General features: G+C 57.9%; 1 protein-coding gene and 1 long non-coding RNA gene across 6 annotated transcripts in view; one reads left to right on the top strand and one right to left on the bottom strand.

Moving 5' to 3' along the window:
- Positions 1-1,275: 1,275 nt before the first annotated feature.
- On the bottom strand, positions 1,276-7,806 carry TLX1 (T cell leukemia homeobox 1). 2 transcript variants are annotated; one of them, XM_037159435.2, is made up of 3 exons: positions 6,987-7,806; positions 4,730-4,967; positions 1,276-2,403 (listed from the first exon to the last, which is right to left on the bottom strand). In XM_037159435.2, the coding sequence occupies exons 1-3, from the start codon at positions 7,543-7,545 to the stop codon at positions 2,181-2,183; spliced, it is 1,020 nt and encodes a 339-aa protein (XP_037015330.1). In that variant the 5' UTR covers positions 7,546-7,806; the 3' UTR covers positions 1,276-2,180. The 2 variants fall into 2 exon arrangements, with proteins under 2 accessions (XP_037015330.1, XP_037015331.1); XM_037159436.2 differs by having other exon boundaries at positions 4,730-4,931.
- Positions 7,807-8,221: 415 nt separating this feature from the next.
- The window catches only part of LOC119059669 (uncharacterized), a 28,886-nt gene continuing 20,071 nt past the window's right edge, over positions 8,222-17,036 (top strand). For 3 of the 4 annotated variants that reach the window (XR_008392247.1, XR_005084444.2, XR_005084442.2), the window contains exons 1-2: positions 8,222-8,311; positions 11,616-11,766. This is a non-coding gene — a long non-coding RNA (uncharacterized LOC119059669). Of the gene's footprint in view, positions 8,343-11,615; positions 11,767-17,036 lie in introns of all 4 variants that reach the window. The other variant, XR_005084443.2, reaches the window with a different exon arrangement.

Here is a 17,036-nt window from a genome sequence, read left to right as displayed (position 1 = left end):
ATCCCACTGCACACGGCCCTGTGCCCACTCACAGGTCCCCCACACCACTCACCTCTCATTTCTAGACACAAAGTTTTCTCACTCTCCCATCCCAAAGAAAGAGCCTCCTACCTCCCCTCTCTACTCTCCCAGGATGGCATGTCCCCCAGTCTCTCACCACCTAGCTCCTTACACAAAAGCAGGCCCCAGTTATTTTTGTGGACCTGAGATGGGTCTGGTGTGTGCATGTGGAGGAGGAGGGACCAGATATTGCGGAGAGTGTTGTGCCCTGTGGCTGCCGTCCTGGCTGGAGTGGTCTGGGGCTTCTCTGAATGTTCTTGAGAAGTCCCTTATTCAGATCTCACCTAGTGCAGGCTAGTGATCCCGCCCAGGGCATGCTGGTGCCGGGAAGGCCTGCTGAGAGCACCACGGCGATCCTGGCCCCCTACTAACTCGGTGCCCCAGTGTCTGCAGCTTGCTGGGTAAAGGCCTAGAACTCCAGAGTTTCGAGCAGATGTCAGCACCCCCACAATGTATCTGCCCACCCTACCTGAGACTCCCCACTATCTTGTACACCACCAGCGCACAATTACACCCACTCACTGGCAGGAACAGTCACCCACAGTGATCCCACTCCCCACTAATTCATTTCCCCAAATACATAAATACTGTCACACATGAGTATATGCAGTAACATGCACATCTCACGAGTGACTACACCTCCCACTCAGTTACACTCACATAATTACAGATGACACTGAATTGCAAACATTCACACATTAGCGTGAAACACACGCACAAGGAGAAACTAATGTGTACTCTCACAAACACGACCATGACTCACACACAACCACAGATACGGGTGGGTGATTACACACTTACCCCCAAACCCAGCCCCACTTACACGTGGTTACACACACACACACACAAGTTTGAGTGGATACTGATAGTTTCGATTTGCAACTTAAGCAGAAACAAGCACACCAACAATTGCAAACACAATTACACACTACTACAAATATTCACTATCAGTAACATTCTCATTGCCCACACCACTGCAAACACACGATGCACACACACAATTCTCACACTCAGAGACATTATATCTTCTCCAGCACTAGCTGTCCCAGGGAAGCCTTGCTGTCCTTCCTTGCCTCAGCTCCGCCTTCTCTCTGTCCCCCTTCTTCCTCTCTCCAGGGTCTGCTGGTCCTGGCCCCCAGATGTCCCTCAAGATCAGGCACCAGTGGCTGCCCTGGCGGCACAGGCTCACACCAAACCCAAGTAGCTGCAAGGTGCTGGGCTCAGCAAGGAGCAGGCAGCCCTAACTCCGGATCCGGAGGGTTTTATTTTTTTTCACATAAATTACACAAGCACTTTATAAAATGGTTACACAGAAAACACCTTATAAGTGCATAACTTAAACCCCCCCATGAACAGGATCTGGAGAAATAGGCTGCGTTCGTGTGAAAACCTGACTGTGCGTACCTGGTGCGGCTAGGCTAGGAGGGGTGCTGGAGGTCTGGCAGGCCAAGCGATGCCGTGATGGCTGTTGCGTGTGGGATGGCACGTCACAGTGTGGCCAAGGCCTCGTGTTTATGAGAAGTGCTGTTCGGAATGCTGTTCAGGATGAGTCTAGGTCACTCCTGGCCTAGGCCAGATGGTAAGGACCAAGGATGAGAAGGCTACGGACCTGCGTGTGCATGACACTCTGCCACAGGTCCCCTGTGTGTGACGCTGGGGTGACACCACGAGGGACAGTGAAATCATTTCTGTGTGGGCCTATGGGTTTCAGTGTGTGATGAGGAGTGGGATACAGAGTGAGGTTCGAATCAGCGCACGCTGTCCTCAGGGACCCCAGAAGCTCCTCTTCCCCTGCTTCTCTTGATCGGTCCCACGTTAAAAATCGGAATACAATAAAACAGACGCAACTGAGACCCCGAACCGAGACTCCGAGCAGTTCTAGCGGGCACAGGACTGCCTGGGAGTTTGGGAGAAGGTCGCCAGTCTTTGTCCTCTGTGCTTTTTTTCTCCTTTTCCACCGAAGAGAGAAGTTTCCGCTTACACGCAGACCCCTGCGCAGGGCGCAGCGTTCCCCTCCTGCGTGCAGTCTGAGGCCGGTGGAGTCGAAGACAGTCCCGGCTCTCAGGCCGTGGCGGCGACCCCTGGGCTGGGCCGGGGTCTCCGGAGTGGAATGGACAGAATCACTCGCAGGCCGACGCCACAGACGTGACGCTGGTGATCTTGGTGGAGTCGTCAGACCACGGCTGCAGGTTCTGCAGGGCGAAGAGCGAGGAGTTGTGCACGCAGAGCGGGTCCGCGGGCAGCGGCTGCGCCAGGCTCTTCTGGAAGGCCTCTTGCTGCAGCTGCAGGAGGATGCGGTTCGCCTGCTGCCTCTCGGCCTCGCGCTCCTCTGCGGTCTGCCGCCTGCACCGGGGACAAGCCGTTACCCACGCTTCGACGCGATCCCGAGAGAGAGCCTGAGAGAGCACTGCTCCCCTTGGCAGCGCCCAGCTCCAGCTCGGGTCCCTCTATAGCATTCCCTTATCTTGAAAGGTCCTGACTCCGACAAAGACTGGTAGCCCCAGGAGTAGACGGAATGGCGCTAGGTCGGGGAAGCTGTGGGAAAATCCGATAGGCAAGCAGCCCGGGCTCCTTGCCTGCGCGCGGCGCCTACACGCCACCCTCGAAGGGCCGCGCGGCCGAGGGCAGGGTGGCATCTCGCCTCTCCCAACCCTGAGGAGGACCAGACACCCCCTCCCAACCCTGGGCAATCCTTCCCCACCAGGCCAGGCCGGCAGATACGAGCTGCCCCGCCAGACCTCTCTCCTTTTCTCTGCAAACGCCTCCCAGGCTTGGACCTCCTGCACTGAGCCCAGTGCCCCGCAGAGACTACCGCCCGACCAGTCTGCTTCCTCCACCAAGGCGGTCGGTCCAGGGAGGCGATGGCTCACTCATTCCATTTAATGCTTCCCCTCCACCCCGTCAACTGAGATCAAACGTCTGTCTCTAAGGTGGACAGACCTAATGGGAGTCCCCGGGGCCTCCAGAAGCAATTTGTAGGCGATCGATGAAGCCGCGCAAAGCCAGGGAGGGCCTCTCCCGCGACTGCCGCCGGCCTCCTTGCTTTTTGCTCTGCGTCTCCCTGGCCCCCTCCTTCCCCTTCTTTCCTGCACTTTAAACTGCTTGACTGTTTCTCTTCCTTTGGGCTCTGCCTCTTTATCTCTTGTTTTCTTTCACCCCCCACCCCCCACCCTCACCCCTTTGGCTCTTTGAAAATTATAGGAATTTGTTTGAAACGAAAATGGAGGTTTCGATCCTCCACTGGTTTCTTTTTTATATACAACACGTCGTTAGGCTGCCTGGTTTCCTTTTCTCCCCGGGGTGGGGTACCGATCTTCGCGGCCTGCCTGCATTTCCGTTCCTCTCTTTGCCGCCACTCTATCTTCCTCTGACCCCCACCTGGGAGGGGGCTTGCCCGCTCTCTCCCCTGCCCTAGGTCACAGCCCTGGGTGGGCCTTGAGGACACCGGTGTCTCCCCTGCCCAGCTAGCCCTTACTCCCGTTTAAATAGCTTTCCAGAGGCCTGAGGCTGGTCCTCCACCCCTTCCCCAGGCGGCAGGAATGTGGGGAGGGGAGGGCAGCAGACTCGCGGGGCAGTGGCTTCCTTTGTGGCCACCACGGCGGAATCCCAGGCAGATTCCTCGCCTTCATTCAGAAAAAGAGGAAACTCCAATTCCTTCCTCCCGTCCCAGGCCCGCCCGGCCCGGCGCCGCCGCCTGAGTCCAGACTCTTGCGCTACCCACTGAGGCCTGAGCTAGCGAGAAACTGCGGCCGGGCGTGGTTCGGAGTTTGCGGGTCAGATGCACGGGAGGGTGCAGGGGAGCAAGAACGGCCAGCGGAGAAAGCGCCCCTGTGTGCGGAGAATAAGGCTGCCGAGTTTCAGTGGGACACTTTATGTACTTAAGAAAGTGAGAGGTGGCGGAGATAGAGGACAGAATTCGAAGTGTGTCGGGAAAAATTAGTGTAGTTGTGGATGTGTGCCGTGAGAAGTGAACATCTTCCTCTCTCTCACACGCACGCGCACGCGCGCGCGCGCACACACACACACACACACACACACCCATCTGCTCCTAATTGATCCGGACTCAGTGGGACCCTCGAAAACCCCGACGCAGCCGGCAAGGATTGATTTTCCCCTGCCAGGGAGGGGACCCACCGCCCTAAGGCGCGGGGGAGGAGGGACGGAGGAGGGAGTCCGCAGAGCCCGGGCGGCGGTCTGGGGCCCCAGACGCCCTGCAGAGATCCCGGCTGGGGCGCAGAAACAGGGTGCGGGCCATCCTGCCTCCAGTTTCGGGGATATGGGAGGCATCTTCGTAAGCGTGAGGTTATGCAAACGAAAAGTCCCGCAGGACTCTGATCCAGGAAGCTCGGACTGCGTAAACTGCTCTGACCCGCGGTTTCCCCAAGCGCCTGCGAAGATCGGCCGCGTCTACACCGGCACTGGTTGTGCGGGTCAGAAAAACGGGAAGCCTCCAGTAAAACAGACCCGGGGCTCTCCAGCCCCATCTCGGTCGTCCGTCTCCCTTGCTTCCTACTCCCCAAGAGCCTGGCAGGAGGTGCTGGCCCCTTGGAACAGATCGCAAACCGGGAGTAGAGGGAATGTGAGGGCCCCGAGAGGTCCGGAGCCTTGAGTGGCCGGCAGAGGCTGTGCCGCCCACGGCGCCCACGCCGCGCCCGCCCCACGCGCTCACCTCCACTTTGTCCGCCGGTTCTGGAACCAGGTTTTGACCTGCGCGTCAGTCATTTTGAGCGCCTTGGCCAGGGCGGCGCGCTCGGCCGAGGCCAGGTACTTCTGGCGGTGGAAGCGCTTCTCCAGCTCGCAGATCTGCAGGCGCGTGAAAGACGTGCGCGGCTTCTTCTTCTTGGGGGGCGTCCGGTTCTGATAGGGGTGACCTATACGGCGTGTTACAGTGAAGGGTGAGAGGGCCACTGGAGCGGGAGACAGACAGACGGCAGAGGCAAGCGGCAGAGCGTCAGGAGGTGTCCCAGGCCCGGCACCCCGCGAATCAGCGAGCGTAGCGGCTAAACCCCACGAGCGGGGCCTCGATCCTCCTCCCGAAAGCCCTCAGCTCCAAGCCCGAGCGAGAAACAACCCCCTCCCGCCGCCAAGCCGCCGCCACTGCCACCATGGAGGCCTCCCTGGCCCCCGGCTCCCATGTGCCCAACAAGACACCGCCACAGTCGCCTCCTCAATCTCCCTGAGGAGAGCTAAAGGTCAAAGCCCTCCACAGCCCCAGGTCTCCAGCCTTGGAGAAGCTGCCCAACAGCAAGAGGCCATGCTTGGCTAAGACCCTGGATCCTGGGTGCTGACCGGAGCCCCCGACACACAGCAGTATACACAGACACTTCGGCACAACAGTGACAAATTATAGATCTGCACGGCCGCACAGGCACACAGGCAGACACACACAGGACACGAGGCGACACAAAGTGACACAAGGCAACAGCCATACCCTCCCTCTGGACCTTCTTTAGGCCTGAGGAGGATTCCATGGGTTGTGGCGCCCCTAGGTAGGCCCTGTGTTCAGTGCCTTTCACCAGCCCCAGGACCAGTGAGCTCCGGGCTGGGAGTTCCATCAGAGTCCTTCAGGACTCGCCTGGCCTGGGGCTGGGTGGATGGGCACCAGGCTCCGACTCCCCAGACCTGAGAAAACTTGGGCTGCGGCCCTGGGGCCCCTTGGGTACAGGGCCCTTCCAGGAGGCCCAAAGCGGAACGGCTGTTGTACCTCTGCGTGCCCTTTCCTAAACTTTTGCCACCGACCCAGAGTGTGAGCCACGGTTCCACAGTTGGAGCAGGAGCAGGAGCAGGAGTAGGGGACCTACGGTGCCTCCGGGTCGCCCGGCTTAGGGTCTCGCTCTAAGCTGCCTGTCCCCCTCTCACAGTCGGACACTGGAAGCCGGGCCCCACGGAAGTCCCGGCCCGTTCTGCCTGCTTCCTCTCCCGAAGGCTTGGTCCGGAACCCAGACTCAACTCGTGGCTGCTTCCCAGCGGGCTGGGGGCCTGGCCCGGCGGGAGGTGGTGTTCTAGGATCCAGGGAACGCCAAGGGAAGCGGGAAGGGAAGCCGGAGGAAAAGGGTCGGCACAGGAGCGGGGGCCGAATGCTGCGAGCGGAAGCAGGAGCGGAGGGCGCCGAGGCCAGCGGAGGAAGGCGCAGGGCGGGCACCGAAGAGCGCGGCAGCCGGCGCCTCGGAATACGTAATCGTCCCAGGAGCCGTCCTTGCCTGGCCAATCGATCGTGGGCCTGGTCCGTGCATTATTTACGCTGAAGGGCCCAGGGCACTGGGTGCAGGGAGGACGCCAAGCCGGGACAGAACTAAATGAAGCGGGTGGCTTAGCCTCAGGCCGCCACCGACCCAGACAAATCCTGCAGTCGGAGAAGTGCCCACCAGCTCTGCCGCTTCACTGGGGCTCTTGGCCTCTGCTGGACAGGCAGCGCAATGGGCACCGGAGCTTGGAATGTATGAGTGTGTGTGCGTGTTGGGGGGCGGGCAGGAGGTGGGGAACCTGATTTTTCCTTGGTCTGATTCTGGGGCTCGCTGCTTCGGCCAGAGAACGTCAGGACGGAAAAAGTAGTTTGTTCACATCGCGCCCCTTCTCCGAGATTGCCGAGCCCCAAATGCGGGCGGAATGTAGTCCCAAGGCTACATCCCCCTTCCCTCCACCTAACCCGTCCCAGGAACTCTGAGAGGGGATCAGGGAGCGCTTCACAGACCAGGGGTCCTTCGAAAGAGACGCAGAGGAGCCCAGGCTGGGAGAGAACTCTTTCAGCATGGCGATCCCTTGAGCATAGGTAGGTGGCAGGCTGCTAAATTTGGAGAAAGCACCAAGAGGAGCTGGGGGACTAGGCGCGCAAAGGGGGCAGCGGGGAGCCACGTGGGATGGGGGGAGGAAGAGGGGCCGCAGAGCTGGGGCCGCGGCCAGGCGGGGCGCGTGCAGGCCGGACTCACCTGTGAACCTGTCCTTTGTGTATCTGCGGTTACTCTCCATCCAGGGAAAGGTGAGGCCGGTGAGGTTGTTGACGCCCGGCACGGCAGGCACGGAGGGCACGGTTGGCAAGCCGGTAGCCAGAGGCTGTGGGTGGGCCACTGCTCCAGCTAGTGGCCTGTGCGCTGGCACCCGAATCACCCCCGCAGCGCTCAGCGCCCCTCCGCCGCTGCCGCCGCCCGGACCCGGGCCGCCCGCCAGGGCCATGTTCACGTTGTAGGAGCCGGCCAGTGGGCCCATGCTGCAGGCGCCGCCCCCGCCGCCAGCCGGGCCGCCAGGACCGCTCGGGCCGCCTGCTCCATAGGCCCCCGCGCCCCCAGCCCCCGCCCCGGCCACTGGTCCCCCGCCGCCGTAAGGGTAGGCGCCTCCGACCAAACAGCCAAGGCCGTATTCTCCGTCCTGGAGGCGTGAGTTTGGCCCCATACAGCCGCTCTGGTCCGGGCTGTTGAGGATCTGGTCGATGCCGAAGCTGATGGGCTCCGCATGGCCCGGGTGGAGATGGTGCGGACCCAGGTGATCCATGCTGGCCCCCGGCCCCGGCCCCGCGGGGGGGCCTGGGCGGCGGGGCTCGCTGTTTTTCGCTCTGGGGGCAGAGCGCAGGGGCGCAGGGGCGCGAAGGCGGGAGCTGCTCCTGGCTGCGCGGAGACTTGGAGGCGAAGTGCGCAGAAGGGCTAAAGTAGGGGGAGGGGAAGGGGAGAGGGGGCGACGTATTCTACTCCTCTCCTGCTGCTCCTTCCCCTCTCCGGCTGCTTGCTAGCTGTTGACTCTGGGACATCAATCACCGGGCGAAAAAGCCCGGTGCGAACGAGCCTTGCCGTTCCGACCCGGTCTCTCCATTGGCTGTGCGCAGAGAAGAGCGGGGTGAATGACAGCGCGGGGGAGGGGCGGAGACGCGGAGTGAGAGGCCCGGAGCCGAGACAGATGCAGGAGCCAGGGACAGAAGGACGGCGACTGAGGCTCAGAGAAGTACTTCAGGAAGAGGGGAAACAGAGATTTGAAAGGAGAAAGAAAAAGAACAGGAGACAGCCGTTCCCAGAGACCGACAGACAGACGAGCTAACTCCGGAGCTGGTGGTCAGATCCCTCCTCTCAGCCAGGCAGGAGCCGCCCCCTAACTTTGAATTGGGCCAAAGGGGTCCAGCCCACCGGCCTCTGGGGAAGAGGTGTCCCAGCGCTACTGGAGAATCTCCCCAAGGGCTCAGCGGGGAAACACCTGTCCGTCAAGCAGAGGATTTACACCAGACGTGAAGTCCAGCTCGTTAGAAAGTAGAAGACTGTCTACTCCCCAGGTATGGAGCCCAGGCCCCTGAGGCAGGGAAGGTGAGTTCAGGCTTGCCCTTCTTTAAAACACACGCCCGTGAACAGGCTGTATGTTGAAAGAAACCAACAACGGCCCCAGCTCAGCCCGTTTAGAGAAACTGAGGAAGGGAAGGCTTTCTGAGAGGCAGGCACCAGCCGAGGGAGTTAGCTTGGGGCCTGTTGCCAGGGTGCCCGTGCATCAACATACCCCTTTCCTTTCAAACAAACAGATGTCTCAGGAAGCAGTTACCACAGTATCCAAATGAATTCGTTCGGATTGTTTTCACATAGCAACTAAGCCGGGCGGGGGAGGGGGGCTATTTCAAGCAAAAACACCTTTGGACTGTGGTGAGGGGAGGGCGTTATTTTCTTACTTTTGGAATCTTGGGAGGGAGGCCTAGGGGCTTAAGGCAGTGGGGGCTGGGGACGGTGGGACCGAGAAGAGGGAAGTGCACCCTGGACAAATTTAGGCCTCTTCAAAGTTTTGCCTGTGGCTAACTGGCTTCGAGCCCAGGAGAGAAAGAGGAAACTCCCTTCGCTGCTTCCCCTCTTTCCCCTCTGCAGTAGGGAACGGCGTGACCCCTCCCAGAAGCCAAGCTCTGGGAAGGGCGCAGGTTGGGTCACTTGGGATCTATTTCTGGTCCGTTCTGGACCCTGCAGGCCTTGAGAGCAGTGCTCCCTCTGCCAGGCACTGCACTGGAGTGGGAAGGCACACAGTCTACTCACCAGCGCTCACTGCGATGTAGCATTTGCTTTCGCCACGGCGGGTATTCCACTTGAAGAGATCTCCTTGGAGGCAAGAAATGACTTATTCACCTCTGTTCCTCTCTGTGGAGTATAGCCCCAAACCTCTTTGAATGAATAATAAATTAGTAAACCTCCTTATTCAACAAGTTTATTTGAGCACCTACTACCCATCAGGCATGGTGTTAAAATTTTATTAATTTTAGAGAGAAAAACATTGATGTTTGTTGTTCCACTTACTAATTAATGCATTCATTGGTTGATTCTTGTATGTGCCCTGACCAAGGATCAAACCTGCAACCTTGGCATATCGGGACAATGCTATAACCCACTGAGCTACCTGGCCAGAGCCCAGGCATGGTTCTTGGCATTGAGAAAAGGGCAGTGAAGAGAACAAATTCCTGCCCTTGTGGAGCTTGTATTCCATAGGGGGGATGTGAAGAAGCAAATACAATAAGGCAGATTATAACAAGTTTTATGGAGAACACTATAAACCCTACACTAACTCTTCGAGATGAGTATTATCTCTGTTTTATAGACACAAAGAAGTCAAATCTCAGAGAGGCTAAGTGACTTGGTCACGATGGTGGGCCTGGATTCCACTTGCTTTTATGAGTTACGCTGGACACCGGCTGCTGATTGGAAGGGCGTCTCTATAAAGAAAACCTGTCTGGGCTCCAGGCAGGTGGACAGGGGCCCATTCAATATAAAGCCAGATGTGGTTGTTTTAGACACTAAACAGAGACATGAGGATAGAACCCACTCCCTTGCCGGTTCCTGCCTCTCCACCCACCCAATTTAGAAGGTTCCATAACCTTCTCTGGAAGTTATTTGAACCTGAAAACTACTCTTTCCTGCCTCTTATGTTGAAAGAACTGAAAAAGAGATAGACATAAGTGTTTTACTGAGAAACTACTATGTGCCAGGCACCATATCACACTGATGTCATTTAAGACCCCAAACCCTGTGAAATTAATAGAAACATCCCGATTTTTAAGTAATTGAGAAAATGAATGTTCATAGCCATAATACTCATAATGGCCAAAAAGTTTTAAAAATTGAAGAATTTTGATGAATGGGTAAATAAAATGTGGTATCTCCATACAATTGAATATTATTCAGTCAGAAAAAGGAATAAAAACGAAGTCCTGGTTCACATGACAACATGAAAGAACCTAGACAACATGCCTCCGTCCACGCTAAGTGAAAGAAGCCAGGCACAAAAGGTGATATAGTATATAATTTCATTTATATAAACCATCCAGAATAGACGTATCTATAGAGATAGTAGATGAGGATTGCCAGGAGCTGCAGGGGAGGGGGGCTGGGAAGTGACTGCAAATAAACACAAAGTTTCTATTTGAAGAGATGAAAATATTTTGGAGTTAGATGGTTGCACAACTTTGTGAAGATACTAAAAGCCACTGACTTTGTGATTTAAAGGGCTGAGATTATGGTTCATGAATTAGATCTCATTGTTTAAAAAGTGGAAACAAATCCCAAGACTCAGTGAGATGAACAAAGTTGCCCAAAGTCCCTCAGACAGCAGAGGATTAAGCTGGGATCCCAAAATCTGAACTGGTTTTCCTGTAGAGGGTGAGAACGACGAGGAGAGGCCCTTCAGCCTCCTTAGAGGCCAGGTCCCAGCTGCCTTGCTCTGCCTTTCTCCTTTCAGTCAAGAAGTCACATTTGTGCCTAACCACAGTTCTACCTGCTGCAACTAAACCCTTATCTTCAAAACAACTTCTGTTTGTCACTCTCCAGCCGGAAACCCCTCCCGTGTTCCTAACTCTCCCCCATCCTCCCTCTCTGCCCTCCTAAGGCGCCTTCTCAACCCTGCCTGTTCCAGCCCTTTGGGCATCCACCTCACTCATCTCTTGAACGCCTCACTTCTGTCACTAGTTGTCCAGGGAACCTGGGAGGAGACCTCATCCTTGCTGGTCTACGCTAAGTTTGGCAGAGGTCATAGCCACCTAGGGGCCCACCGAGACTGTCAGGCTGCTCTCCTCACCGAATCCAGCAACCCACGGACATCCTGCCTTCCCCCTGCCCTGACTGCTGCCTGCCTGCCTCATTGCTTTTGGATTTCCCAACAACCTCTCCTGCTTAGCAGAGCCAACTTTTGTATCAATCCCGTTCTGAGCTGCTGGCCTCCCCCCAGCTGGGGTTCTTCGAGCCCAGCTCAACCTCAGCTTTTGTCTTCCAATGGGATGGTGGCAGAGGGCAGGGCTACCCCCTCAGTCCCTTCTCTGCCTCAGAAGATAAAACAAGCGCACCAGGATTCCTTGGGTTCTGGCCCCTACCACTCCCTGGAGCAGAGTTTTCTGAGCACAGTGCTGCAGTGCAGAAAGTTTTCTGAAATGCAGGAGGAGACTCAGGGCTTAGATTCATTGCAGTCTGTGTTTCATTACCTTGCGGACTAGTCCTGTCAGGAAAGGGGAGGGGAGGGGAGGAGGCACAACTCACAAAGCACCAGTAGAGTCCTAGCTACCTTCTCATCCCATCCTCCAAACATCCCGTGATGTGGCTTTTGTTGTCTCCATTTCACAGATGAAGAAACCAAGGCACTGAAAGCTGGAAAGGGACAGAGAGGGGACTCAAATGCTGCCTCTCTGACTCCATTTATTACAAGCTGCTTCCTCTACACCAAACTAGACAGATGTGGTCCTTGCCTTACAGGAGTATCTTCCTATGCATCTAGGTGAGTCCAGCCCTGAGGCCACCTGGTAACAGCACCCCCTTCCAGCACCAGCCATCCCACCCCCACACCAGGCATGCAGAATAAAGAAGCACCTCCAATTAAAAGAGGAGCAGCTGGGGCTGAGGCTGTGGCAGGGGAGGAGGAGAGGGAGGGCTCATCCACAGGGGGAGGCCCCTCTGGATCCCACACTGCTCCCTTCCCCCTCTGGGAGAGACCCCTGAGCCAGGGGTTGTCCTTTAGCTTAGGGGCGTGTATGATAACTTAATTACTTCGTGTCTGTGGGGCTGTGTGTCCATGAGGGGGGCTGCATGTGGAAGTGTGCCTGACGGTGAGGGCAGTTGTGCTTGTCTTTAAGGAATGATTTTTAAAATCTGGTTTTTTGTGTTTTTACCCAAATATGTACTGAGCGTCCGTTATGTATCAGTGTGAGGCTGTTGGGTACATCACAAACAAGAGGCATGTCGGCAGGAGTGTGGGGGAGACGGGGTCTCCATCTGTTTTTCAACTGGGTCTGTCTGTGTAAGGATGGTGTGCCAGGGAGAATGCAGGTGAATGTGTGTTTTCTGTGACAGGGTGATTGTGTGTCTCTGAGACTGTTCCTCCACGGTGGACAGGTGCAGCTGGTGTGAGGGTGTCCCTTGACTGGTGTGTGAGAGTGTGACTGCAATAATAATAATATGCACTGCTGCTGGTGGGTGTGCAACCGTGCAAGGAGTGTCTTGGTTTCGAGTGTGGTTGTCAGGAAAACAGCCGTGTGTGGGCCTGTGGGTGTGGAAGAGGGAAACAGGGTTTGCCCAGTAGGTATGTAGTAGGAAAAGGGTGGAGCAGGCGGAGAATGTGCGGGGACACGTTACATGACGCGTTCCGTGGTGGGACCACTGAGGTCTAGATTTCTGCCCACCTGCTTCAGTAAAGGCGCAGGATGTCTCCCCTTCCATGAAGGAGGCAGGCACAGCTGGTGACTTAGGGACTTAGAGGTCCAGTAAAGGGGACCGCACCTGTCCAGAGCCCTGGGGTGGGGGTGCTTCTCTGCAGGAGCCTAGGTCAGGGAAGGAGGGAGTGAGCAGGTCAAGCTGGTTCCACCCACGCGACTCAGTGATTCATCAGGCCTGGGAGGGGGCAGTAGGGGTTGTACAAGGCCAGCCCCAGGTGTCCCCACCTGGTCCTTATAGTGAGAGGGGCCAGGGAAAGTGGAGGACCTCTCCAACTGGACAAGACAGGCACACATCTCCCATCACTGGAGGGTAGAACATGGAGGGACAGGGGGCAGAGACTCTCTGATGTAGGATATACCTCAGTGTCACCTGGTTTAGGAGCCAGCGCCTTCTCCTCCTCCCACCCCACTCCAAGGCCTGCTTGAGCAATAGGGTCTCTTAAGTCTGGACCTCCCCTCCAGGTCTTCCCCTCTCAGCTTCTGACTAAGGAAAGCTGTTGGCCCCATCATCTCTGGGCGCCGAGCTAGGGCCTCCGGCCTCTCTCTGACCAACCCCCTCCGGAAGACCCTCAGGCCCCACCATCCAGCGTGGGTGCTCTTGACCCACTATATCCCGAGAGGGGACTCCAAAGCAGGAAAAAGGGTAGGACAGCGGCGCTGGAGATGGCACAGGGGAAGTCAGATGCCACAGCTCTGCCGCCCCCTGCCAGCTCCAGGACAGCCCCTTGGGCACCCCCAGGTGGGCCTCCCACCAGGGGGCCCCAGTGGGGCCCAGCCTCCCATCCTTAGCCTCTATTTTTGGACTTACCCAGCCACCCCGCAGGTCCTTGCCCGGTCTGAGGAATTCCGGGTGGCAGAGGGCACCTTGGTAGCCGGACCCTGAGCGGGGTGCGGGAGAGGGAGCAGAGAGAGCACTAGCCTGCCTCGGGCCACCACCCACCGTCTTCTAGGGACCACCCTACTGCCTGCCGCGGGCGCATGCGGCTGACCAGACCCCCTCCCTGGTCCAGGGCTGGACGTCCGCAGCTGTGCGGGTTGGCTAGCTCTGCCCCCACAGTAAAGCCAGGGTGAGCGAGCTGTCCCCACCACGGCGAGCCTGCAGTGGTCCCATCTTCCCAGAATTCTCTCCTCAATTCCTCGCCCCAGGGAGCATAGATTTGGCCGCAGAGGGAGGGCGAATGGAGACCTTCGAGCCCCAATACCGGACTCTCAGCGGGGCTGTGATGGGGAAGGCCGTCTCAGGTCTCAGAGGTCGCCCCTGGGAGCCCGGGCCACCTTGGCATGGATAGGTCTGGTAATTACAGGGGCGCAAGGGGTACGTGGGAAGGTACTGGTCCCCACCGGCCGCTGGACGAGAGGGCCTGGCAGTCCCGTGAGCCTAGTGGACTGGGGAGCGTCCTCCCACTAAACGGGCTGAGCTGGAGTTCGGCTTTGAAATGAATTCTCCGAGCTCCTCCTCCGTCAGAAAAGCACGGGCGGGGGGAAGGGGGGAACGAATGCGGTCTGGGAGACCCAGCTGCGGCAGGGCCCGCGGCGGCGGCGGTGGGAAGTGGGGGTGCTGTGTTCCACACTGGGTCCTGACTGCACATGGACCCGCGCGCGTGTGCAGGTGGCCACGCGCAGGCACACTGAACAGCTGGGGCTTTCCGGGCACTGTGCAGGAGCAGCCACAACACCCTCTCACACCCACTCCCTGACCCACACTCGCCCGTGCACACAAAACTCAGACATTCCTGAGTGCGGCCCCCACGGATGCCCACCTCCGCCCCTGGGTGCCCACAGGCACACGCAGCCGCACTCACACCCCCTCCGCACAGATGCAAGACAAACCCTCTCCCTTCACGCACATAGCCTACAGGTCACACGTGCACAGGTACGCACACGCTAGGAACCCGCCTTTTCCACACCCCTTTCCACACGTCCTTCCTGCTCCCTCCCTTCACACTGATTGGGCTCACGAGCAGCCACATAATTTCTCAACTTTTCCGACGAGGCCTAGGTCATCCAGTCTCCGAAAGGGGGTGGGGATGGGAGCCGCAGGTGCCGAGAGTGGGGGGCGTGCCACAAAGGGAGGGACTGTATCCATATGCATGGGCTCCGCTCACAAAGAGCAGCTGCCGGGAGCTCAGCCCCCGCGGGCCCGGAGTTGCGCAGAAGCGGCGGCCGCTCAGCTAATTGAATTAGGCCGGTCAGGCCCTGCCACCCTTGCGCCACCGGCCTCCGCTTTGCCACCCGTCCCAGGGCGCCGCAGGCGCTTGTTCGGTGCCGAGGGACGGGTTGAGGGAAGGAGGCATCACCGCCTGAGCCCCGGCCCGAGGCAGCCTCTCCCCCCAGAAATAATCCCATTGTCCCGCGGGGCGCGTGTGGCACTGGGCCCCGGGATTCCCAACTGGACCGCGACGTTGTGATTAATGGGACAGTGGAGAGGGGGCTGACACGGCCCTCCTCTACCCACCCAGTCCCTGGTTCTCAGCTGCCTCTGATTCGGGTGCCATTTGCTCACCTGGGACGTGAGGGTGGGAGGAGGAAGGAGGCGAGTGGGCTGCTGGAAATTAGAGGCTCAAATGCCTTAGTGAGGGAGGTGTGTCCCGCGTGGGCAGGCGCAGTGAGGCTGTGTGAGAGTGGAGAGAATGAGTGGGTCGGGGCACGTGGCTAACTTCAGGAGTGTGCAAGAGCATTGTGAGCCTTGAGCCCCTGTGCAGTGGGTGAGGCCTTGGGCATGTGCCGGTGTGAATGTGGTTTGAGTGTAGACTGTGGGGCCCTGTGTCAGTGAGGTGTGAATGGGGTAGGTAAGGAGACCCAGCTCCTGCCTCTGGGGGGCCACACGCACCCCAAAGCCAGGGGCTGAGTCTGGCACTGCCTGGGGTCCCACAGGAAGTGCCTTCCTGTGCACTTGCCTTCCCCTTAGCCCACATTTCCAGTGGCCTCACCAGAGACCCCACCACTAGCAACTGAGCCCAGGGTATTCAGGACTGGTGAGCAAACAGACCTGCTTCTGAGTCCCTTGGGGGCAATTTCACACTCTTACCTCCTCCACCCAGAAGCAAAAGGCCTGGGACTGGCCCAAAGTGTGTGTGCGTGTGTGTGTGTGTCTGTCTGTCTGTCTGTCTGTCTTAGGGGTGTGTCCAACAGAGTGAGCCACGTGATCCTAGGAGGGTGGAAGAGGGCCGCCACCCTGGGAATCTAGGGCTGCCATGGGCTTTGAGGATCACTCAGTGGTCAATAGTGCTACTGAGACCCTGATCCAGCCAGGACCCCTGGCCCCAGCCCATCCATCTGCTGCCCCCTGAGCTTCCTCCAATCACCTAAGTGGCACAGTGAAGGCGAAGTCCCCTAGCAACCTGACTAGGGCGGGGAGCAACCCGAGGCTGGGAGCCTTGTGTCCTCCAGAAGGGTCCGTGCATCCAGCAGGGACCAGGAACTTCTGGAGGAGTATTGCAAAGGGGAGCGGTAGCTGTCACCTCCACACCTCTTTATCCCGCTGCCCAAGGCTCCTGAGGGGGATGGGCGTTGGGGTGGGTGGCAGTGATCTGGGGCCCACTCTCACAGGTGGGGGGCCAGGCCTCTGCAGCCCACACGGTATTTCCCAGGACTTTTACTGCATCACCAAGATGAGCGGTGACATCCCCCTCTCCCCTTTCATAAATATTGCATCTTCCCAATGCAATTACAGGAGACGGAGCGGCATGAGCATTTACTAAATAAGATTATGGGGTAATGCTAATGCAGTTTATGTCTGCGCTCTGACACCAGACAAACTCCCTATTAATAACCTCTCAATGAGGCAGGAAGCTCACAAGGTAGAGCCTGGGGCTGCCCACACGGCATGTTCACTAAGAATGGCCGCAGCATGGCAACCCGGGGCTCTGAGGCTCTGTCTGGGCTGCCAGGGCCACCCTCCTCTCTGGGCCTCTTGGCTCGCAGCTCCCTTTCTCCAGAGGCTGCCTCACCATCTGCCCCCACCATCTACCCTCACTTCTTCCACTTAACTTCTCTTTGGGCAACAGTTCGGTCCCAGCTGGTGTGCCACCCCTCTCTTCAGAGTCTGGAATCCACGCTGCTGGAGGGGCCCAGTTCTTCCCTAAACGGTATGCAGGACACATTCTTCCCTGGCTTAGAACCTGCTCACCTTGCCTATGGGGAAAATCAAAGCCCTTGACCCCACCATTCAAGGCCCTCAACTTACTTTATGCTTCACCTGTAATGCCCTCTCCCAGGCACTGGCTACCATTAGCCATTTGTGTCAGCTGAGATCAACACTCTCACACCCTCCCACTGGCACCGCAGTTTAGGGTGCAAAGCTCTGATCATACCCAACCCCACTGCCAAAAACAAA

The sequence above is a fragment of the Artibeus jamaicensis genome, unplaced genomic scaffold (genome assembly GCF_021234435.1).
Source record: "Artibeus jamaicensis isolate MK-2021 breed Jamaican fruit bat unplaced genomic scaffold, CSHL_Jam_final contig_490, whole genome shotgun sequence".
Classification (NCBI taxonomy): Eukaryota; Metazoa; Chordata; class Mammalia; order Chiroptera; family Phyllostomidae; genus Artibeus; species Artibeus jamaicensis.
Note: the sequence above shows the minus strand (reverse complement) of the source record. Positions and strands in the feature narration are given on the sequence as shown.

Coding starts and splice junctions, on each gene's coding strand:
- TLX1 (XM_037159435.2), bottom strand. CDS start 7,545: ATGGATCACCTGGGTCCGCACCATCTCCACCCGGGCCATGCGGAGCCC. Junction 4,968..6,986: donor CACAAAGGACAGGTTCACAG/GTGAGTCCGGCC, acceptor CTCCCGCTCCAG/TGGCCCTCTCACCCTTCACT. Junction 2,404..4,729: donor AACCGGCGGACAAAGTGGAG/GTGAGCGCGTGG, acceptor TCCCCGGTGCAG/GCGGCAGACCGCAGAGGAGC.